The sequence below is a fragment of the Egretta garzetta genome, unplaced genomic scaffold, assembly GCF_000687185.1.
Source record: "Egretta garzetta isolate BGI_Z169 unplaced genomic scaffold, ASM68718v1 scaffold598, whole genome shotgun sequence".
In the NCBI taxonomy this organism is placed as follows: Eukaryota; Metazoa; Chordata; class Aves; order Pelecaniformes; family Ardeidae; genus Egretta; species Egretta garzetta.
This window is the reverse complement of record NW_009260621.1, coordinates 2,318,233-2,333,594: the sequence shown is the minus strand read 5'-3', so window position 1 is coordinate 2,333,594 and position 15,362 is coordinate 2,318,233. Positions and strand designations below refer to the sequence as shown.

Genomic DNA, 15,362 nt, shown 5'->3' with positions numbered 1-15,362 from the left:
TGCTTTGGCATCAAGCCCTTTAAAGCCAGGGGCCTTTACTCACAGGCTTTGCTGGGAGAGATCCACCCACCTCAAGTGGGATTAATTAAAAGAGGCATGTATCATGCAAATAGTTTCTGTTTCCTTACAGAAATATTCAGAGCACATAACCCAAAACAGCTTTAGAATCAGAGCGAAGCAAGGAAGAAAATTATTTCCTGCTCCCCTAACCCTTTTCCTTTCCCTATAAATAAGCGAGGAACAGTGAGAAAATGCCAAGAGCCCACAATTTCTGTACAATTTCTTTGATTAAATGCTAATAAAGCTGAGGAAAAAAGGGATTTTTTTTTTTAAAGGCAGGGCTTGTATCTCACTATAAGGTGGCCAATTCTCCAAACCAAGAGTGTGCTCAGCTGGTTGTTGGAAAAGGACAGTCCAAGTCTTACCCCTGAAAAGGATCTTTTTATCTTAAGGCAGAACAGGAGAAAATAGAAAGCTTCTATTTCTTCAGTGTGTCAGGATTTTCAGCTCTGCGTGACAATGTCGGGGGCTGCAACAAAAAGCTTCTTTGGAAAGCTAGATGAACTTGAAAAATACACCTTTCTTCTCAGGAAGCTAAACTGTTTCCCCAGATAGGAGAGATCCCGACACTTCAAGAAATGATTGCAGAAAGTGGTGGTAAAGCAGTCAGAGCACAGAGCCCCAGTTCTAAAATAAGTCACAGAGAAAGCTCAAGTTTCCACAAGAACTCTTCCTCAAAACTGTTTTTTTTTTCCCTTTTCATATCTCAGACCCATTTTCTGAGTCAATTTCCTATGATCCTGCAAAGGCTGTTATTAAAACCAGACCAAGCGTAGCAGAAATTCCAGGGCTCAAAAGAAACTTTTAATAGGTGCAGGAGCCGGCCACACTGTCCCCCTCAGGTGATTTCCCCTGCAGCCCCTTCCCTGGGATTTCCTCTCTCGGAGTTTAGTCAGCAGGAGAAACCTGAAGTTTCAGCAAAACGGCAAACCCTTCCTTCATTCTTAAGCAGCTGAGATTTTTTTTTGTCTGAGGCTTTCATAGCTCTAAAAAAGAGAACTAGGATCCAGTCCAGAAGATGTGTATTGCAGATATTTTTTCCACAAAAATGTCAGGCAGTCGTACGTTCAGTTATATATCCAGCTACAGCATTTTAAAAACACTGACCTTTATCAGCCACTGCTTCACATGCCACCAGTGGCAGTCGCGAATTAAGTTGTTCGTGGCCTGCTTACCCAAGTGTCTTTTGTGCGCTAGAAAATTCCTTTCTGCTCTCCCTCCCACCTATCACTTTAACATCAAAAAGATTATCATCAGACATGCTCTTGGCAAGCCACCTTAGGAAAGCAATGTTCATGCAAAATCACAGCCAGGCAGGACAAAGGAGACATGCTCATTTGCAAGTCAAGGTGAGAGACACCAGGGAGCTGTGGTTCTCTCCTGTAGTACAACTGACAAAACACTGGACCTCATTTCTGTATCTAGTATTTGATTTATCCTCTGATGGCACAGGGGAAACACTGGGGCCAGTGCCCTTCAGCTCAGTCCCAGGCTCTCCCAACGAGAGGACCCTGCTTGAACTTTTTCCCTTTCAGAGTGAAGTTTAAGTACCCAGAAAGGCAATTCTAGGTTTCTCCCCAGCGGTTCTACTGCAAGCTGCAGGATATCCACTAAGATAAATGAGTGCATTTCATGGTTGCGCACTGATGCAACAACGCCCTTTTCATAGCAAATATACTTCATTCCTTTGATATACCTCATTTATTTCTTCTTCATATTATAAAGGGTAATTATATTAGAAACACTAAGCCTCAAATTTAAGTTACTGACAACTACAACAGATCTCACCTATTTAAAAGAAAGTTTTTCTCCAAAGGTTCTCTTCTCAATTACCATTTCTAAAATTGTAAATGTGTGCATTTTCTTTTTGTTTCTATTTAACTGGCATTTTTTTGCAAACTGTGACTAATTTTAATGTAACAGTTAATTTATTAAAAATGGAGAAACGCCTTTGTTCCAGCATTGCCTAATCTGCCCAAGCCTCTCATAACTTAGGAAGTTACCAAAGCCCTTGGAATCAGAGGCTTCCATATATGCGTGTGTATGTATGTATGAGTGTTTATGTGTATTATGTCATTGTGAAAATAAATATTAAGGACATTTTATTCATGTAACTTATATAAAAAAGCAGTTAATGCCACACAAAATTATAAAATATGCAAAGTTACTTTAAAAAGTACTGATAAATGCAAAGCCCTGGGAAGGAAAGGTAACAATGTGGTGATGAAAATCCTGTTTCTTAACTAATTGTTTTGTACCATATGATGTACACTGTTAGACAACTATGGACTATTTTCAACTGGCTGTAAATTACTTGCCTTGTAGAACAAGAATCAGACTCCTATCGAGTTTTTTCCACTGGTTCTATGAGGATTGTTCTTGTTCTCTCCCAGAAGAGCCATTAATTCCTCTGGTGAGGACTCAGAATGGCAGAACTGAGGACTTGTATCCCTGCCCCTCTTCTGGTAAGGGGTAGATGACATCTCTCTCTGTGAACCCCTATATGGGTACCACACAACCAGAACAGGGGTTCTAAATGTAAGAAAATCTGGCATCTTCAAATTGACTGAATGGATTATTTTTTTTCATGTAAAACTTTCTATCTTTTCAAAAAGTCACATTTGTGCTAAAAATTGGTTCCTCAAAACACCTTTGACTCTCTGCAGGGAATGGCCAATTTTGCTTTGTTACAAGACTTATTAAACAACAGTGTTCAACTTTCTGACACAGCGCAGTATCTGTCTGTTATGCTAGAGGGAGAGAACCATGCCCACCAACAGGAAGACTAGACATCTTACCTTGGGACGCTGGGAGGAGCCCGGGTCGGCCGTGAGGGAACCTGGGGAGGTCCTCCAAGGGCTTCACCACCACTTGGAAAAGGAGGCAGTGGTCCTGGGCGGAAGGGGACCGGGGGAGCCCCCGACTGAGGGCCTGGAGATGGGATTGCAGGAGCAGGTCCTCGGCCAGATAAAGGTCTGGTAGGGGGGTTGTTTAATGTAGGCCTCCTCTGAGTTGAGGGACTTGGAGGAGGTGATCTAGTGAAAGATCAGAGATTTAAGAAGTTAAGTAAGGCGGGGGGTTGGTTTTATTTTATTATTTTTTAATTTTTATTTTTTAAATAGAAATTAAACCCTTTTTTATGCCTATGACAATTTTTTTTCTTGTAGTTTTTCTTTGCTGTCAGTGTCAAAGCATCACATGTATTTAAGTCTCACACTTACCTTCCTCACAGACAGAATGCCTTATGACAGTCAGAAATAAACATATGATCAAAGAGGTAAATCTAATGGATTTTAATATTAAGAGTTCTAATGATGTTCTGCTAAACAGATTTTCTGTGACGTGGAGCCTGACGTGCTGAAGTCTTGTAACAGTTTGCAAGAAGAGGTCATGTGGATACACAGCTGGGCTGACAGAAGTGGCTGCTATCTGAAGCACCAGACAAGCTATAAATCCACTGAATGATCTTCTACAAGGCAAATATCCTGTCTGGTATTCACATATATACCCACAGAACATATATATGTGGCAAAATGTTCTTATTTCCCTCGCAAATATCATTAAACACCTGGAGGAGTATCTGCCCAAAAAGACAGCTAGGGAGGGAGCTGCTGATGCTGACAATGTCTGCCTGTCCTAAATTTAAATTGCAATCCAGATTTGAGGATCCTTACCTGCGGGCCTGCTGAAGCCAAGAGTCATCTACAGGAGGGGGTGCAGGGGTTGAGACAGTGCTAGTGCTGATATCACCAATGATTGCTAGGGCTTCCTTTAGGGCTTGGTACATGCGGAGCATTTCATCTCGCCTCTGCGCCTGTTCAGCCGACTCTTCCATTAGAGTGTTTTGGTCCTCAGAAGAATACAAGTGAGCCAGGAGCTCTGCGTTGATAAATTCCTTTACCTATTTCATCAAAGAAAAACCCCACCAAACAAATAAACAAAAAAAAAAAAAAAAAATCCCCTACTGAAAATACAATACTGAACAAATACAATGTGAGATCCACAGAACCAGGAGACAGACAGATGTAAATATAATCTGTTTCTCCTACTACCTTATTTACATCAACTCTACTGGTTTTTGTTAGGTCAGATCAGGGACTAAAAAACGCTGAACTCTCGACTGAGTTGATAGTGCAGCAGCCTGAGGTCTAGCTGTGGCCCAAGAAAAGGCTGGCACATGCAGCTGGGCAGAGCAGCTGGAAAAGGATGGACTGGACCTTTTAGCAGCTGCCTGCTTGCAGATGGGCTTAACGCCATTACCAAGGCACATTCTGTGACAACAAGGGTAAGACAGATTTGTGCAGTCACTCCACAATGCGCTGCGGCCTTTTTTTGTGTCTGTCTTTGAAACGCTGGACATGGTTGGAGCTAACAGTGGTCTGTGTCTCTAAGGTGACATCCGGGTTTATACAGTTCATTTGAAACAGGCTTCCCAAAAGCTCCCAGGAGTCAGCTGGCATTTTGGTCCAATTCTAAAGGGCTGAGAGTTAAATGGCAGCCATTAGCAATACCATCAGATACTAAATTCCCCTGGGAATGGGAATTTTCAGGCTTTTTAGCATCTCTGTCAATTATTTTCTTAGCAACAATTTACTCTACTGTAGACAGTATCTTTAATCTCCAACAACTTTGACGGACTCTAAATATCCCATCCACACACATTCAAACTGAAGGGAGAAGTCTTCAAGTAATCTAATTTACTATATTGATTTCCTGCTACGCTTGCCCTGGTTATGGAAACCTGGGCCACATTAGGAGAGATAAAGAGCTAGAGGTACTCTGATTAAATAAGACTGGGGTAAATAGACCAACTGCTGACCTACTAAATCCTTGCATTTGAAACTTTCGTTGCTGTTCTGATCTATTTCTCATCTGGCGTTTTGCTCTATAAAGCTTTTTTGAGCTGGAGATACTAACAATAATACATTCCCAAGATTCTGATTACATAAACCTCAGCTCTGTTTGCACATGGGTTTGTGCTGGTTTAACGACATTGATTTAAATCCTGACAGCTAGACTAAGGTAAAGTTTGTGTTCAGACGAGGTCAGTGAGAGCAGTCGAACTGCATGAGCATGGGACCCCTTATAGCCACTTAGCGATGAAAAAAAGGCCAGGAAAGACCTTACAGGGAAACAAAACCATATTGCTGGGCTTGATTGTCATTTCCCATTCACGTATGACAGGAGATGCACAAATTCTTAGCAAAGCCTGCAAAAATTTTCCATGAGTCTCATGCTGTTTTCCAGTAGATGGTACTGATCAAGAGCCAGAGTACACTACTTTCCTCATGATTGCCAAAAACTCCACATTAAAACCAGATATCATAGTTAAACAGCATCACATTCTACTCGATTAAATGAGCATTTTAATGGCATCACTTCAAAAAAAGAAGTAGTCCTAAAATTAGATTAAGGCCAGAGCTGATTGTAAAAGCATTGTTAAACCACAAATATCTGTTCGAAAAAAATCAGCCTGTGACAATTATCATGAGAGATCCCTGCCTGCCACTAGCAGGAGACTCAAGTACCTCCCTGAACTCTTCTGGAAGGGGAAGAGTGCTGCGTTAAGGACGGTTCTTGGATCAACCTCTTTCCTTCTGCAGACAGATGCACTGTACTACACAGAGGAAGATCTTCTGCAATAGCCACTTTCTCCAGCTTGGAAAAGGAAGGGAAAATGACACCTACTCATGCCTTTTCTCCTTTCTAGAAAACAGAAAGACTCACAGGAATGGTTTAAAACATTTTCTTCCACAGATATCAGACCTGCATTCAAAGCTGAACCATAGCAAGCATCCGAAACACCAATGCCACGAAGACTGTCCTGTCACTCCGAAGGGCAGTAAGATGGGCTTGCAACTTCATTTCATCAGCAGGCAGACTACAACACACATCACTGCCTCAAACGCAAACACAATCCATTCCTTAACCTTAAATTTGGCAGTAACAATACCTTGGAGTTTCGCTACTCAGCTGAGATTAATATCAGCACTGCTTATGGACTACAAACTGTCTGCTGTAAGACCACCCCTCTTGTATAATCTGTGATACCTAGGCACTATGAAACACAAATTCTGAAATGTGTGTTTCGTTTGTGCATGTTTGCATTGCTAATGGTAACTCAATGCAGTTCTGTGTGGTAAATACATTTTCTTCTAAGGTAATCAACATCCACCCTCAGGGAAGAATAAGGGATGCATTTGGAATACAACAATCTAGGCTTAGGACTCAAAATATGCTTAGGGACAGCATCTAATCATTTTCTGTACACTGAGTTTGAATCTGATACTTCCCTTCAATTACAAGTGCTCATTTACAGGCCCACAAAGTGGAAAGGAAGTTCTAGGAGGACTTGGGAGGTTACAATTGTCATGGAAACAAACTCCTTGGGATCAATTTGTTTCCAGAGTTTGGAGACAACATGATGGGGCAGCAGAAAGTACAGAATATGCTCATTAAGGGGGAGGGAGGGTGTTTTTACTTAACTCCTGGGTGGATGGGTCCAAGGAACACACACACTACTTAACAGGACCCACCTTCCATCAGAGCTCCACTGCTTTCCAGGTCTTTGCACAACCTTTTGGTCAGCAGCCTTAATTCAAGCATTTCTTTCTCTTTTTAATAGCGCTGCTTTTTTTAAATTGATATTTTAGGCATTGTTTTTAATGTGGTATTTTACTGCCTGTGCCGCACAGAAACAAGTGCATTAATGTTTCTGGTCTCACTCTTCACAGTCCTTTAAAATGTTTTCATCCTTTGCCACAAATTTGAATTCTAGGATTGAGGTGTAGGTTTTAGCTCACTAGCAAGCTCAAACACAGCTACGGACTATGAGGTCAACTGAAATGTAGATGATGTTGTATGTTGGTTTTGTGTGCCATGGTCAGCCAGCATGGCAGACTTTACCAATGTAACAGCTGATGAGATTCAAAGTATGAAATCTTTAAGAATTCTACTTCCGAGTAAAGCACCCGCTACAGAGACCCTTAAACTATTCCATATGAGGAGGTGAGTGGCAGAAAATTTAATGTAAACTTTCAAAAGGAACTGCTCACCAAACTCTGCAGTGTATGAAATGAGAGCTAAAACCAGCCCGTTGGAAAGGCACTGAAGTTGTGCTAAGTCAAATCGGCAAGTTGCTAGCTGTGATGTGGAAAGAGTAGAGAGAACACACTTACCCTATAAAGTCTAGAGCATGGCTGATTTCAGGAAAAAAAGGGCAGTTCCATTGTTCCCTTTCCCATGCTCTTTTGTAAAAAAATCCCCCATGACTAGAGCATTATTTGGAGCCTGACTCCCCTAAACCTAAAAAAGTTAACGGAATATCTCTCACCCTCATGCAAAAATTCTGCCCGTATTATATGTACCAGGAAATCCCATTGAAATTTCCTGTCCAACCACCTAACTCCACAGGGCTAATGAAATCCATCAGACGAAGGCCAGAGGTGGCTCCGAGTCAAAAGCAAATGCTACTTTCTAACCAGATTTGTCATATTGCATATTGTATTTGTGAAGATTGATTGGTTTGATGGCCTCACAGAAAAGGTGCTACCCATAACTAACAGGAGCTGTGCTCTCCATTATTAATTTATATGGCAGCAGTGGCACTATTATTAAGCTTAGATTTCAACAAGGTCCATTCAGAACTCTGCCAGGAAACAAAGGCTGAGATCCTAGCACAGTGGAAAAACAATGATATCTCAAAACCATTTATTTATCCAAATAATCTTCAGATCTAAGAAAGACACACACAATAAATCAACCAACCACATCTGCTTATCTAAACAACAGTGTCCAAGGCTTCTAGATTTATTCCTTGAAAACGGTAACCTGAAAATATAAAGAAACCCAAATAAATGAAGAACTGCTTTAAGAAACCATGACGAAGGGCTACAGATTGAAAATCAAGGAAGCACAACTCTGCTCTGCTGCTCTCACAGACTGCCTAGATGGAGCTCCCAACTCCCTTTTCCTGTTGTATCAAAAGCAAGACACAGAAAAAAATCCTATATTTACCTTTAAACAATAACCTATATTCTTATATGTTATATTATTAAGATGTAAATGAATTCAACCTTTAGCATTTTGGAGTAAGCACTCAAGGCAGTGTGCCAGCCTTTGAGAAGGCTGCAGAACTTCCTCTTGCTAGAAAAGATTGGAATATTTTGTTTAAGTGTGACATTTATGGGAGCATGTTCTTCTTTTTAGCATGTGCTGTTGTTCCTGCTATATTCAAGAGGTGTGTTTGAGCGTAAGAGATTTGACAGACGTGTTAAAATAATTTAGAACTCTGCCTGCTACTTACATTATTGATCATAAGATGCATGATTGTTTTCGGTATCAAATCTCGGATACATTTGTTGATAATAGACATGTAGGAGTCCACAAGATTTCGAATTGTCTCCACCTGTCTCTCCAGCTGGGGGTCCATTGAAAAATTGTCTGCTTGGCCATTCTCGTCATTTTCAGTCTACACAGAAGAAAAAAAAAAACAAAAAGTCAAGTCTTTCAGACTGCAGTAAACTGGAAATATATTGGGGAAAATACCTGGACTTAAACTGTAGTAATGCAGCAATGTAACTCACACAAAGAAAATCTGGAGGTTAAAATATGAAGTATTGGCCTGTTTAACATTAATGTTTAGAATCATGAAATCTGGCCTTTAAAGTTTAAGGCAATATGAGATGCAAGACCTTTTTCAAAGTACTTTATGTGTTTCCACACCAATTTGTAATTTTATATTAAAGAAAGTTTTCAGACAAAGATGCGTGGTGGTAAATGAAACCCCAAGAAGTTATCGCAGATCACTTACTGCAATACTTATTATCAAATATTTTACCATTCAGATTCAGCCAGCTTGACCCATGCAAGAAAGCAGCACCGTAAGTCTGGATTTTGAATTTTACACTCCTATGGGTAAAAAACACCCTTGTTATTTAAGGATGACTCAGTTGTAACAAATTCCGCAGTTCAGCCTCAAACCTGTTAGATGTAAATAGCACCTATATAAACAAAGGATTTATGAAGGATAACAGCAAAAGCATCATTGGTTCCAGTGCTCAAGGCTCAGCATAACATAGGCTGGATTAGAGGTCTCTTTTTCATTGGACAGAAAAAAACTTCTTTGTATGTAAACAGCTGACATAATTAAAGAAAATACCAGGAACTTTAACTGGAAACTAAAAGGTATGTACTTTGCTTCAGTCTGGGCTGTATAAATATAAGAAAACCTAAAAAAAAAATTAAAAAAAAATATTAGCCTTTTGGTGATAATCAAACTGCTTTCTAAGGCTCAGAGATGCCAAAAGAATGAAATTTCAACCTGGAAAGTACAAAGAACAATGTTCTTTCCCCAAACTCTGACATATAATACTTCTCCCTGAAAACGACCACCATATAAGCATGAACTATAAAATCTAAACCTGTTCTGTTGGTACCTAGAAGCATAACATGAAGAAACACAAAGTACTTGCAAAAAGTGAATAACCCAATAACTAGAACTAGTTATATACCAGCCAGACCCCTGCCAGCACAGCTCCATTTACAATACAGCGTTTAGCTAAAATTTGCACATTGCTGGTGTTTGTAAAAGAAGTTTCAAAAGTTCAGATTGTTTTTAATTACAGAGAAATTACTGGAAAAACAGCTAATCTACAGACTTTAAAAATAATTAGCAGTGCTTCCTAAAAATCTTGGGACTGTGGAGGACACTGAAAGAGCTCTTGATGTAAAATAGTGGTTTCAATTCTGTAACACCAGTAGACACACTACACTATAAACCTTAATCATTTTGTTAATAAACTGCATATGCCAAAAAGTCACAGCAGGCAGATTGAGTATTTTCCTTAGCCTCCATGTCTGAAAAGAAACTAACTGTAATTTTGCCTGTGAAATACCAAATAAATGGGAAATCACGTATCTATCATATATCCACAGATTTTAGCCAAGTAACTGCAGTCCAAAAATGCCCTCTTCTTAGTTCCCCTGCATTTGACTTCTCTTTCCTTTCTTCTTCACTGCGTATATAAAGTATGGTATATGCATGGGGGTTTTTTCTTTTCTTTTTTTCTTCACTGTTTAAATTACAGATTTCAATAAGATTCCTAGCTGGCTAAGCAGCAAAGTGACAGATGTTTATCATTATCCTCATCAAGAGAATGTAAAGTAGAAATAGTAATTTGTCTCTGATCTTTAAGGCAAAGGGTAATAGCCTGCAAACATTTAACCTTTTATATACAGGCTCATAGGTGATATTTACAGAAAGTGGATAATACTTCAGGAGTCCGTCTCCTATTTGAAACTGGAACAGACCTAACTTCATACTATTGAGTTATTTTCTCTGAAATAAAAAAAGATCAATCTTTCATGAGTTTACAGTAATTTATTATGAAAGCTTCTGGCCATAGCATTCTTAATGATTTGATGTCTCAACTGAAGGCTTTTCATGCCAGAAACCATCTTGTTTGCATCGCATCAGGCACGTGGAAATCTGCTTCTAACAGATCTCTGTGCTATACAGTACACCTACAAGCATTACCAGGCTTTCTTTTGTAAGACATCTCCGCATTGTGCCAACAGCAGCATCTGAGAGCGAGGTTGCCTGGTAAAGCTGGGCATCAGAAGACGACAGAAGTGATGTAGACGCCCTAGTCCATCTCCATGTCATTCTTTCAGAACAGCTGGTTTTCTCACTGAGCATCATGGTGACTCTAGCTTCGGTGCAAGCCGCCCCTCAGCCCTGCCACTCCACATTCTAGAATGGCTTTTGCAAGTCTGTTGCAGTGAATAAACCCAAACCAGGATATGTAAGAAAACCCTCGCATCTCTCTGACCGCTCTTGGACAGAATGTTCACACTGAACAGAAAAGGAGAACGAAGCAGCTGGAAACAGGTCTCTGTGCCTTCTTTCCCAGCAGCCAAAGTCCCCTTTCAGTGCTCCTCATCCTTGAGCCAGAATTTGCTAGTTCCAATAGCAAGTGTTAAGTGACAGCATATGAATTTGTGCTAAGTTTTCTTTCAGTTGACTCTTGCTTAATACTGCTATTAATTGTTGACAGGAACGGAATATTATTACTTCAAACGAACACAACTGCAGTTACTTTAGGAACTTTTGTAAGCCTCCAGCAAAGAAACTATGGAAGAATCTAGAATACTAAAAACAAGGTAAAGAAAATTAGATTCATCTTGGAAAACTCAAATTCAGAATATCTGATGAAAATACACCAAAGTTACAGAGAAGCAATAGGTGAATAAAAACATGGATGAAGAGAAGGTAACATGGAAGCCAGGATGGTTCTTTCATTTATATACACACACATTGCCACAGAGACAAGGTCCTTCCCTTCTAAAATATGCATCATTGCTACTCTTCTACCTTTCATGCATTTAGCTACCTCCTATACTAAGAATGTCTTAAGGATTAACTAGAGTGTCATACAAGAGAAGACTAAAAACCGCATGTGAAATCCAAGCCACTTAAGTTTGTGGGAATTTTACTGCTGGCTGCAGTGGGAATAGGATTTCACCCTACACATGCATTTCTACCAGAAAAGTTATCGGTCTTTTGAAGACTGTAAACTCTCTGCTGCAAGAGGAATGATTTAGTGTGGTAGAAGGGGATGTAGGCATGAGGACTTATGTGCAATCCAAAAAAAAGAAAAAGAACAGTACCTCAGAATATCAGCATAATGCTGAAGAATGTCCCAAGAAAAAAAATCAGGAAAAGTGATTCCTTTTGAAATTCACAGCAAAACTGGTAACATACTGAAAACAGTCCTGAGCTGGCCACACAGAGAGCGCAATACTTCTAATTTCCATGATTTCATTACATTCAGGGCAGCTGCCAGCATATTTAAGAATGTCTTGTATAACATTCCTGATGTCAGTTCCAAGAAGGAGCATTTGTCTAGCATTTTCATTAGAGCAGTGGATCAACCAATTTTCTGTAATCAAAAAGGCATTCTATTAAAAATGACTGAGAGGAAGCAGACTGGAAGGTGACTGACTAAAGGGTAAAAGTCAAAGCAGCAGCAAAGCAATGCTCTGTATGCTAAGAAATAAGTCCGTGGCTGCAATGAGAAGCCAATAATTTAAAAGCTGCTTTCATAGCGTTGATTTACAGATAGATGCAAGTTCATAACAACCACCTGAAAATGAATTATTCCCTCCACATCATATTTACATTTTAATTCACAGCTGCTGAACATATAATCTATTTTATCTATTCCTCTCCAGTTAAGGTTTTTCTTTAACGCACCAACACTCAGCAGATTGAGTTGTCTTAAACCTTCCTGACTTTTCCTAAAACTTTACAACTGATTCTTGATATTGTCTTCTTTGCAGTTTGATGCTGTATATATAATTTAGCTAATATACTCTCAGCTGTACATAGTGTGCCTTTTGCCAGAGGACTGCTGAAACCACACGATGGCTTCACACAGTGAGGTTTTCTTACTGGAAGGAACCACAAGTAAACGACAATATATTACTTTTGTGTATTTACAACAAAGCAGAAAAAGAACATTTCCCGGGTAGCTTGGAAGCCGTCCTTTTCCCTCACAGAGGGTGACTTTGCCACTCTCTTCCATGCTTTCAGCATCTCCTGACTTTGTAGTGCTGTTGCCTTCATTAAGCCACCCACAGGCTTTCAGCTACTATACTTTCGTTAGCAGCCTTGAACTGCTCTAAGCAGAGCTTATGATCCGGCTTCCCCTTGCACACATGAACTCTCTCACTTCATACCCATGCAGAAGAAAGATATAACCTAGCTCAATTTGATTCAAAAGTATTTAACTCTCTGGATTAGTTTAAACAATCGCCTACTTAGATTCTTCTTTGTGGTTACAGACATTGTATAGTACAGACCATTAGCTAAAACCTTCTGCTGAATCCACATACTGCTCCCCAGATATTTACATAGCTTTAACAATCCCAAACATTCAAAACCTACATTAGGCCCTCTCCCTGCCTTCTTCAATCAGGAAGCTGATTTGGAACTATGGAACAGAAAGGAATGATGTATTACCAGAACTCTGACACATTTGGAGTTACTTTTGTCTTACAGTTCTTAACAGGTTGACAACTAATCATGTCGAATCAATCCAGTCTCCTTTTAGAGCAGGGATTCAGATCTTATGGGTAAGGTATTAACATTAGATGCCACACATTTCAGACTTCAGTAAAGCTTCTTGACACAATCTCAGGTGACATTTTCATTAATGGAAGTGTGCTCTCCCTGCAGTTACTGGTTGGATGCTCATTTCCACAGAAAAGCTGTCAAACTGGAAAACTCTATCAAGGGGACTTTCATATGGGCTGCATTTTTTAATGTGCTTATTAATGCCTGAATGCTGAGGATGGTAGATTATAGCCTGTGCTTATTACATTTACAGATGAGAAGAAACTGGAAGGGGATGTGAATACGTTAGATGACGGGACCAACGGGACAGAGTTTGCAATGATCTGGAGAAACAGTTTAAAAATCTAGATTAAATTCATTATGAATAGAAAATACTTGACTTGGGCAGGAATAAATCAGTTATGAACACACAGCATGAGAATGGCCACTTAAGGGAGCAGTTCAGCAGAAAAGGAACTGTGTCTCCAGCGCAATATAAACAGAGTATTGGTCAACAATGTCTTTCTGTTATGAAATCAGTACAAGAATTGTGCATCCAATTCTGGTTATCGCATTACCAGAAATTTGTGGCACATTTTGAGAGTGTTCAGAGGAAACCATTGGAAGATTATGTTCAGGACTCTGTAAAATATTACCTGAAAGGAAAAGCTAAGATCAATTGATGAGCTCAAAAGAAACCACCTGTGGAAGAGGAGAGATCAGTATGTTTGCAGATAGGAAAAGTTGTCAAACAAATATTTGGAAAGTGTTATGTGGTAAGAACAGTGAAGCACAGAAATAGATGGACTAGGAGAGTTGCAGAATCTCCTCCAGAGATTAGACCAACATCCCTCAGCAATGGCCTAGGTACAGAGATCCTGCCTTGGGGCAGGGGAAGGAACTAGACAACCTCTTGCAGCCTTTTCATCCAGTGGGTGATACTGGGCGCAAAGCAGCACAAAATTACGAGACCACAACACTGCAACAAGAAAAAGCGTTTCTGAAAATACAAAAAAAAAAAAAAAAAAAAAAAAAGAGGACAGTATCATATACTTTCCTTTTTGTTCTATGCAAAAATCAAGTGAAAAAATAAAACATTTCCATGAATATCCATCTCCCCTCCAAGAATCTGTACTCCAATTTCACCATTTGCTGCCATGTACATTTCTCACACAAAGGACTTTTACAGAACCCTCCCTGCGCTGCAAGTTTTGATTTGGGGCCAACAGCTGCTTTGTGCCTTTCAGAACAGACTGCTGGACAAGCAAACGCAGAAAGAGGCTGGCATAAGGAAAACAGCACCTTTGTTTATAAAACAAATACTACTTTGGAATTTCCAAACTTTTCAGTCAAAGAATTTCCTTGTCATAACAACACGTGAAGTGCCCCATATTTATAAGAGCACATTAGAAAAAAGAAAACTAGAATGTGAGATACTATTGGCATAGTATCTGCCATTATTTCAGTGTAGAAAGAGGTCAATGGATATTGGGAAGTCTCAAATAGTGATGAGTTACCCTGGAATTCAACTCATGATGATGAAGACTTGAAGTGTGATGATTAGACCAGAAGATGTTCAGGCTGAAATTTATTGTGCATTTGTTACCAAATGCGTGAAACACATTCCCAGAGACAACAGCCTGATCCAGCAGCGGACATTAATTGTGAAGAGAACAGGATCATTTGCTGTGAAAGGAGGTAATCAGTGGGTGGAGGCATCAACCAGACATCTGAGAATTAATGGATTGAAGCTACTGGCTGTTGTATGTGGTTCCCCTAAGAAGGAAAACAAAGAGAACTCTTGGAGCTTCTATCAAAGACGATGAAAATAGAAAGCAGGAGAATTAGTCATCTGTGATGCAGATCAGAGAAGTATTAAGAGTCATCACAAAGACTGAAATAACACCTTGCCTTTAATCTGTTATTTACCTCCTTACCAAAACCATTCTTAGAAGAAATGTTGGCAGAACTGATCACTGTTGAGGACTTTTACCTAGCAGTAACCATGCAGGAGAGAGTCACTAACAAAATTTTCCTTATTCCAGCAACAACGCAAAAGACTCAGGTGAAGGATTCCTTTAGGAACAAGGAATTGCCCTATTTTATGAGATTAAAATGTGGCAAGTAAGTGCTCAGTGTGGGGACAGTGGCTTGGTGAAGGCAAATCGAAGGAGATGGGCAGCGT

At 39.8% G+C, this 15,362-nt stretch overlaps 1 protein-coding gene across 1 annotated transcript in view; it reads right to left on the bottom strand.

Annotated features, from left to right (window-relative positions):
* Window positions 1-2,854: 2,854 nt before the first annotated feature.
* DNM3 (dynamin 3) overlaps window positions 2,855-15,362 on the bottom strand; it is a 144,297-nt gene continuing 131,789 nt past the window's right edge. Inside the window, exons 18-20 of the mRNA XM_035900753.1 lie at window positions 8,366-8,530; window positions 3,735-3,961; window positions 2,855-3,095 (exon numbers count right to left, since the gene is read on the bottom strand). Coding sequence (XP_035756646.1) covers window positions 2,855-3,095; window positions 3,735-3,961; window positions 8,366-8,530 — 633 coding nt within the window. The remainder of the gene's footprint in view (window positions 3,096-3,734; window positions 3,962-8,365; window positions 8,531-15,362) is intronic.